The 9,071-nt window shown below is 45.1% G+C and overlaps 1 protein-coding gene across 1 annotated transcript in view; it reads right to left on the bottom strand.

Annotated features, from left to right (window-relative positions):
• LOC104278373 (protein Wnt-8b) overlaps positions 1 to 5,854 on the bottom strand; it is a 12,257-nt gene extending 6,403 nt beyond the window's left edge. The window contains exon 1 of the mRNA XM_009875320.1: positions 5,796 to 5,854. Coding sequence (XP_009873622.1) covers positions 5,796 to 5,854 — 59 coding nt within the window. The remainder of the gene's footprint in view (positions 1 to 5,795) is intronic.
• Positions 5,855 to 9,071: the final 3,217 nt, after the last annotated feature.

Here is a 9,071-nt window from a genome sequence, read left to right as displayed (position 1 = left end):
GGAAAGAGGAGGTCACACTGCTGCTCCTTCACAGTGTGTGTCCTGGCAGTATCCACCCAGCTCATGGTCCCCTGTTCTTTTGGAGAGCCTGCTCTGGCTGCCCACACTCTCCTCTTGGTAATGTTTTGGTGATGGCTGAGCACAAACATGCTTGTCCTCCCTATCCTGCTGGGCAGTGATTCTAGCTAAAATTAAGCTATCTAGTGTTCACACTGAAGGTGTGAAGGGATCATCTCCAAGGGCCACAAAGCAGTGTGGCTGCTCCCCACCACTCTCCCCAGGGACTTGCAGAGCCAGTACTGGTTAGTCAGTGTCTCTTTCTCCAGCAAGAAAGACTATTTCAGGGCAAATGGTCAGTCAGCATTAGGACTCCATGTGGTGCAGTGACCACCATTAGGAATCTTGAGGGTGGCTGGATAAATCTAGCATAGCTGTGTCATGGCAGGCAGGACTGAGGCTTTAGAAAGACTGAGAAGAAAGCCCCAAATATCCTTAGGCAGAAAGGAAGAAAGAAAACGGATCTTTCTCCTACAAACACTTAATTGCAGTCTCTCTACGTTTGCAAAATAACTCTAATCACTGTTTCCGGTGAGCCTCTGGAGCACCAACGCTGCTGGCACCCTGGCACTCTAGAGAGATGGGTGAGTGCTGTTAATCCCAGGGGAGGATACTGAGATCAGAGAGGTGGCATGAGTGGATTGAGACCTTGCAGTGAGCGAGCGATCGGTAAAAAACGCTGCAACATGCACCGAGAGAAACTGGTCTCTTCAGCTTCCTCTCGAGATGATGCTCTGTTTCAAATGCTGGATGTCTCCTGGTGGAGAATGCCTCTCCTTTACAGCTAGCCCTCACAGAGCCTTAACCCAGACTCTGTCCCTTCAGCATGGCAGCATGCTTCATGTTGCAGTTGGGCTACCTCGCATGCAGCGATGCTTGCTGCTTTTCTACCTCCTCTCCATTCCCTGAAAATCACAGTAGCTGAGTGGACTGTGGCTAGATGAAGGGAAAAAAGGCACAGGTTAGGGTATAGTTTTTCCTCCCCGTGTATTTTTCCAGGCAATGTTGTCTGGAGCTACAGGCATCCCAGGTAAGGGAGAGAAAAACAACATCCTGTTGTGCGACAAATGGAGCACGGTGAGTGCATTGACATCCGAAAGCACAGGCAGAAGCAGGCACTGCCATCCCAAGTTGGGATAAAATGCAGCCATGCTGCAGCTGTGCCATGGACACCGGGGCAGATAAGGTGGCAGGACTGATGCCCAGACATTAGACACAAGAGAGATTTAAAGAGAATGTTTCCCTGCCCAGGAAAACTGCTCCTGTGGTCAGTGAGACCATTTCACCTTTGCTAGAAGTGCCCTCATGGAGATACTCTCTGAGGTACACCACAAAAAGGAGGTCTTGTAATTTTAGCTTCATCAAAATAGTGAGAAACCTGATCTTTTCTATTACTCACAGTTTAGAAAAGGTTGGTGGCAAGTCTAGCTGTTTGGGGTGGGTTTTTCTGGTGGAAAAGAGTCCATATTGATGAAGCTTGCTTTGGGAAGGATTCCCCTAGGTCAGAACAGGAGGGAGAGAGCTGTGCCAGGGCGCTGTGAGCGCAGGAAATTCTTTCCCTTTGTTCCAGGGCTGGGATTCAGACCCGGCTGCGCTCCAGCCCCCATGCGTACTTTAGCACGAAGTCGATGGCTGTTTTGCAGAGGAATTTTCCTTTGGGAGCTGCTTCTGCATTGTACAGCTAATTAAATATTTCCTGGGACTTGGAGAGACGGCATCTGTAGCCGGGTGATTAGAGCATCGGGTGACCTGAATCACACAGGGCCATGAACCTGGGGCTATTCAGACTGTGTAAGCTCCATGGGTCCTCATCCTAACACAACTGGGTAGCAGCATGAACAAGTCATTTTTCCATCTGGTTTCCCTCCTGTCCTCTGCCTTGACCTTAAGTGCCTTGCTATGGGGACCACACTCAGGACGGTGTCGGTGTGAATCTGGGCCCTTGGTAGCAGCTGTGAGAAAACTCTGGTAAAATGCCCCCGCGTAGGCAAGATCGAGAAAATTGCAACTCCTCTCATATCTTTTGTGGCTGAAACAAGAGATACATCCCATCTGCATTGCTTCCCACCTGGGTAGGAAAGGCCAAATTCACAGTGTGCAAGAAGGATTTGCTTCAAACCCTTGCTGGCCTCGTCTTGGATTAGGAACATCTGAGCAATTGCAGGGGTGGTTTTAGGCAGAGGACGGTAATCCCCAAGTTCAAGATTTACAGCAAATCAGCCTGTTAGCAGGTGTCAATCGACATAACTGCATTGAAGCAGAGGATCTGTTCCTCCTGGGATAAACCTCAAGGTTCACAAAAAGGCCAAGTTCAGGATATGCCAATTCACCATCTGCAGCTGAGCAAATGGTACAGTAGCAATTTCCCAGCAGGATATTCTAAACATTTTTACTAAGTCAGAGAGACAGAAGGCATTTTCCTTGAGCTCTCTGATCAACACGCAGGCATGCTGCTGGGCGGGTCTGTAGGACTTAGACAAATAAAGGATTTATTTAGACTGGTACACTTGACCCCCCTCATTTAACTCTTGCAGCTGCAAGTAGATTCAGGCCAAGGGGAGGTGGCTGAAGGCTGGCTGAAGTTTTTCTTATTTATGCTGAGAGGGAAGGAAAGATAATAATGGAGACAAAATCCATGCATTTTGTCTTTGCTCAGGTGATCTAGCTAAGAAAAATGCATCTCTATTCTGGACATAGTCTCCAGGAAGGGCAGGGAGTAATTAGGCCACTTGCTCCACGGATGTAGTGCAATATTGACAACGCCACTAGAGTCACCTCTGTGCTGCGAATAGGAATCACTGTCAAAATTGAGTATCTCTTCATTTTTGCCCCTGTAGCATGATCTTTATTTCTTTATTTCTATTAATTTTCCACATCACGATAAAGGAAAGCAGAATATAATCCTACAGTAACTAGCCAGTGCATCCGCAGCGAGTGTGAACCAGCCCCAATCCCATGACTTTGGGATCACCACAGCAATATAAAACTTGAAATCTCACACGTGAAAGGAAGCACTTGAAATTATTTCTCATCTCTGAGAAAACTCACAGGGTTTCTAACTACCTAACTCCCTTCCCCTCCACCTTCCAGCTCCAGGACAGTGTTACATGGACTGAACCAGGGCAGAGACAGACCTCAGCAGGTAGAGAAAGGAGTCCCACCGAGTCCCTCAGCCCATGCAGGGCCCTGGGCAGGACACGCTGCTTCCCTCACTGCAAACTCTAAGCATCCAGGTAAAAAGCAAATTTAGAGCAAGTGATTTTCATTGCATCCAATATTAGGAAATTTTCTCAAAGCTAATGAATATCTATAGCAGTCCTCTATCATAGTTTTATTGAAAGCAAATAACCCTTCCAAGGAGCTATCCCATTATATTTTACACATATCAAATACTAATAAGCCTTTGATAATTTCTGCTCTGTTACAACTTTAACCAATAAAGCTCCTCAGTTTAATATGCCCCAAGAGCCTTATCAAATCTCCCATTAAATATTTGTTCGATACCTTATCACCCACTCATGCTACTGTGCTGCTGGTTCAGCTCTTTAGAAAATAATAAAGCTGTATTTAGATCTTTACTGTCATTACTGTAAATACAGGAAATGGATGTCATTTCACTTTTGATCTGAGTTTCATTCTCAAGTACAAAATCCCACAAGTTTTTAGAAAACCAGTGACACTGGAACCTAAAGGCAATTCAACAGCTAAAGCGAAAAAAAACCTCTAGGAACAAGCTGCTGCATTACAGATTGTCACATTATTCCCACAGGATAGGAGAGCCGCAGGCAATTCATTAACATTTGGAGCTTTTTTTTTTTTTAAAAAAAAAAATTCTCTCTATTTTGTTTTATTAATTTGTTTTTTAGTTCCTAAATGCAATCCTGGCATTTTTCTCATCTAGAAACACACTGACAATTCAGCCTTTGCTCACACGGCAGAATCTAATCCACACTCAGAAAAGGCAAGTGGCCACACATATGTATATAAAAAATACTGTTGATCTGTATTGCCCCCTGCTCCCAATTCTCATGATTAAATCACAGGAGAAAAGAATCTTGCTGTGTTTTAAGCTGTTGGATACGATGAAGACTAGCAAAAAATGCAAGCAGGATTCACACAAACCTTGCTTTTCTTCTCCTCAAGAGTTAAGGGACATGGTCTGTAATATGAACATTTTGAATAATGTTTGCAATTTTCCTTTCTTTCATGTAATCATAATCTATGAGCAACATGCAGAGAGAAGCAGGGCTATCTTGATCTATGAAATTTCCTCTTAGATAAAAACTTCCAAAAGGCAGACAGGCAATTTAGACATACAACTTCTATTGAAAACCCTTGGGATTTCTGCATTTAACTCTACTTTATGCTCTGAAATTCCTCCCCTTTTATCTGTTTCTTTAAAATGTTTAATGTTTTTAAATTTTCTAATGTATTCTAAACCCATTTATATTGAGGAAAGCAAGAGACATACACAGGAAGGGCAGAAAAATAAAAATAAAACCAGCATGAGTCTAGCGTCTCTGCATAACATGCAATTTCACTTGTTCCGGAAGGGAAATTTATCTTGAGTTTGCTACTGCATAATATTTAGACATGTACAAATTGTTGCACATCCTTTTAATGAAGAGAGTAGAAAATCTCTGAAAGAACATAAATTTCACTCCCAGCCTAACAGGAATAAATTCCCATTTACTCTTGAGTTTCTGTAATTTTGGTTTCTCCATCCATGGTAATAACCTCAGAGGTCTGCTATGGGGCATGCAGGGGATTTTAGTAATTGGATGGGGAAAGACTTTGCTTGCTGTTAGAGCTAAGTCTGTAACCCACTGAGCAGGTTCCCCAGGGCATCACAGAAATGGAGAATAAAGTTTGGGTACCCAGTAAAAGTCACACAGGAAAAAATATCTACAGAGACAGGTTATTTGCACTCTGTAGGTATTTGGGCACATACTCTGCAAGGAATGATCTGAGATTTGATGCAAATGTAATCTCTTTCTGTTCACTCTTACGAAACACTTCTGGAAATAAACACAAACCCACCCTTAGGACAGAGCAAGAGGCCCACAGGAGATAAATGCAGGTTTGTGCAGGGGGCAACTGCTCTGATGGGATCCAGGTGGTTGTGAACCAAGCCATAGCAGTCTCCATACCAAAAGCTTCTCCCCAGGAAATCCTAATACATGAATTTCAGACATGTGTAATCCTGACCCTGTGCCTGACAAGGAGCCCAGGTCTCAGGCTGCTCATTCGGAGGGGCGCTGCTGTGGATCTAACTCGCTCCTGCTGGCTCTGAGCTCTTAATCAGAGACTGTCCTCTTCAGGGAGCGCATCCTCTTCAGGGAGCGCAGGAAAAGCCCCACTTGATTTGATTAAGATGAGAGACAAGCTGAGTGTGAGCCTTCGGAAAAACAGAAATCCCCAGCTCTCCCATTGAGTTGTCTTCCCAGGTGGAAGTGAGGGGCTAGGTCTCTGCATCTATTCTGCTCTGTTTACTCCAGATCAGGATTTGGCCAATATAGTTATCGTTAGGAGGCATAGAGGGAAGAGGCAACTTTCTCAGATCTAACCTTTCTGCCAATGAGTGTTTTGGGACTTAGTTAAATATTGGGTCCCATTAAAGACCAGAGCTGAGCTAAGTGGGAAAGAGGAGACATTTAGGAAGGTGAAGAGGCATTTCCTTAGGGTGTCCGGGAAGAGCACCTGCCTGTGACACAGACTGAGGTGCTCTCGATACTTACCAGGCACAGCAGGATTGGAAGAAGGGAGTGAGGAAGAAGATGCCCAGATACGGGTCCATGTGAAATATAAAATCCAAATGAAAAGTGAGAAAGGAGATATTAAAAAATACTTGGGTACCACCACTACCAGAGAAAATAAAATAAAATAAAAAAGATAAAAGAAAAAAGAAACACAACAAAATTAAGGAAAGGATGGAGTTATTTTCCACCCGGCAGTCCTGGTGTGATGAAGAGGCGTATGCCCCCTGAATCCCAAGTTCCGTGAAGGGTAACCACTCCTAAAGTAAGAGCTAAAGGACGTTGGTGAAATGGAGCCGCAGAACTTCCTAAGAAGAGATTATCTACTTAATTAAAGATTTTTTTTTCCTAAGTCCTTCAGCCAATCAGGACTCAAGTGCCAGAGAGAGATTGAACTGATGAAAAGAACACCCCAGGTTCCTCGAAGACAAATGCACCACGAAAGGGATAAGAGGGAGGGAAAAGGGGAAAACAAAAAAAAAAAAAAAGAAAGAAAAAAAGAGAGAGAGAGGGATAAAGAAAGAGACAGAAAATCCCTTAAAGTAATCACTAGATTCAATCTCCACCAGCACTGCCCTGCCTCTCCATCCCCTGCAAAGGCAACTGGAAGGGCTGCTTTTGGCATGCTCTTGCCTCCTCCTGTCTCAGAGACATCGCTGGGGCCGGGGCGTGCTGGGTGCTCTGGGGTGGGGGGCTTGGGTTCAGGCCACCTGTGCCCGCTGCTTGGAGGCCAGGCAGCGTGCTTCAGGGAGAAGGCTGGGAAACAGATACATGAACATCTTCTTTGCCTCATTGTCCCCCAGGAGAGGGTCCAGTTCCTGCCTCCATCTGCTCCCCCTTTATCATGGCGACCCATTCTTTCTTCCCACCTCCCGTTCGCAACACGCCACTGTCAGCCTAGGAGAAGGGCCTTTGACTAAACTTTCCTAGCCCCCCTTGATTTTTTGCTTTTTGGATTTTCAGTTAAGTCCGTGGGAGGGGGCCTTTGATTTGGGAGGGTCAGTGGTCTCTTAGTGAGGGCTTATCCCAGGCCAAGAGCCTGTGTCTCCTGGCTGTGTGGGACACTCTGGTTGCTATGATGCTGCCCACCACAGCCACTCCAACCGGCCACAGGCCAGCAGGACCAGATGTGCCTCTATCCCAGAGCCACAGGAGCATCTTCCCCACACTGCACAGCTGATTTTTGTGCTGTGGTCACAATCGGATAAAATGTGGGCTGAGACCACTCAAACTCAGCTCACCCAGGGTGCAGCTGCTGGGCAGAAAGGCTGGACCAGGGCAGGATTTGAAGGGGTGCGAGACCCCGTGGCTGTGCCGGCAGGCAGGGCTGGCTGGACGCTGAGCTTTGCTCAGGGCCACCTCAGGAGGACAAAAGTCTCTCTTGGGTCACAGTCTTGAGGAGGGAGACCTGTCCAGTAGATGTTTCCTCTTAGCTAGGCTTTGGCCATTCTACACCAAGACCAGCTCTGCCTAAGTCGTGGCAAACCCCGACCTTTGCCCGGAGTGCTGCCCACCCAGCAGGGCCCCTCGCCCAGGCAGGGGAAGGAGGTGGGGGCACCTAGGTGAGGAGAAAATTCAGCCTCCAGCAATTGATCCCAGGGGCAGCTGTGCCTCCCAGCTGCATGCCGTTACAGCAAGGCTGACGGGGTTTGCATTGATTAAAGTCCCAGCTCCTGGAGCTGTGAGCGTTTGAAAAATTAAGGTGTTACTTACACTGAGAAAAAGCTCGGAAATTTATCCGGTAGAAGATAAAACCCCAGAAACTGAAAGGTGAGGGAAAGAAGCCATTTGTGTGTTTATTTATCTCTATCATTTATTAAAATGAAACAGGATTTTAATGTGATGTTTAACATGGTTTAATGGTTTTAGTGGCCTAATTCAAGCACTAGAGGTGGCTGTGCTTTCCCTGCCAGGAGAGGCTGTCCTGGACCCGGTGCAGGGAGCAGCGGCAGAAGCTGAGGCTGCCCCGGGGGAGCTGAGGGACTGTGGGAGAGCACTGGTGGGATGTAGTGGATGCTGCTGCCCTGTACTTGGCATTTATTTCCAGTGTCAGGAAAAAGAAGACTCTCCAGTGGTTTCTTGTAAGTCTCAAAATGTCTGTTTCAGGACTCTTGAACTGGAGTTTTCTCATTCCTCAGCTCCGGCAGTGACAGCATTTTGAAATTGTGCAACGCTTTGGATATATCTTGATCAACTGGAAAGGAAGGACACCATGGGTTTCCTGGCGGTGAGCTATTTTTGTTTACTACAAGATAAATTAAGGGGACTGCAAAACGAGGGAAAAAATAATTGTAGGTGTATCCTAAATAAAGAGGATAAATTTATTTTTTAATTAACTGTTATGAGGCAGGCCAGGACTACCTTCAAGCTTACAGAAGCACCAGCAGTACTGGGTGCTTCGGGGCCAGCAGTCTCCCCAGTCAACTTTAATTTCAATTAAATATAATAGTCACTTTCCTGGAAACAAGCATGTTTTTCAAGCCAAAGAGGCTGGAGGCGAAGCCTGAAACAAAACTGTCCCAAACATGTTTCAAAGCACTTAATTACAGCTCTCAAAGGCTGTTTAATAGACTCTGTGAGGTACTCTCTAAAGAAATGGGATGCGAAATTGTTTTATAATGTTCCTCAAATTTTGTTATTGTTACCAACAAAAGCTCTGTAAATTTTCTAAAATAGGCCCAGAGAGCATTAAGATAACATTTTATGGTCAGAAGCCCTGGTTTATTATTACATCTGACCCATTGGCCAATACTGATCTCAACTAACCTTTGCACTGGCTGCTGTAATGTGTGTTTGACTATTTGCTCATCTCCCAGAACAGCAGACAGGGTTTGAGGACACGAAAAGATAGAGAGTGTACTACCATCTGCAGTAATTTGTTTGTTTCTTAAAAAAAAAAACACCACAAAAAACACAAACAAAAACATTAATATAAGATGTTGAGCTTTAATTTCCAGAGTGCAGGGAAGATCTGAACTGTGCTTAAAGAGCTTGTGCAAGTAATCACAGAAGGAGTAAGAAATAAAGGCTATAATGCTGTTGTTACTTTCCACTGTAGTACTAACGCAACTGATGGATATGAAAAATGAGGGTAAGAAGTGAGAGTAAGAAATCCAGGTCTGACTCACAGCTATCTCAAAAATTTCTTGGTGTCAATGCAAAGTGGCCAAAGGACCTATTTTTTAAAAACAAAACGGCCATTTAAAAGGTCAAGAAAGAATTAGAAATCTCTTGTTTTAAAAGATATACAAAAGCTAT

Source organism: Apaloderma vittatum, unplaced genomic scaffold, assembly GCF_000703405.1.
Source record: "Apaloderma vittatum isolate BGI_N311 unplaced genomic scaffold, ASM70340v1 scaffold31108, whole genome shotgun sequence".
NCBI lineage: Eukaryota > Metazoa > Chordata > Aves > Trogoniformes > Trogonidae > Apaloderma > Apaloderma vittatum.
The sequence above is the reverse complement of the archived record's forward strand: the minus strand, read 5'-3'. Positions and strand labels throughout refer to the sequence as shown.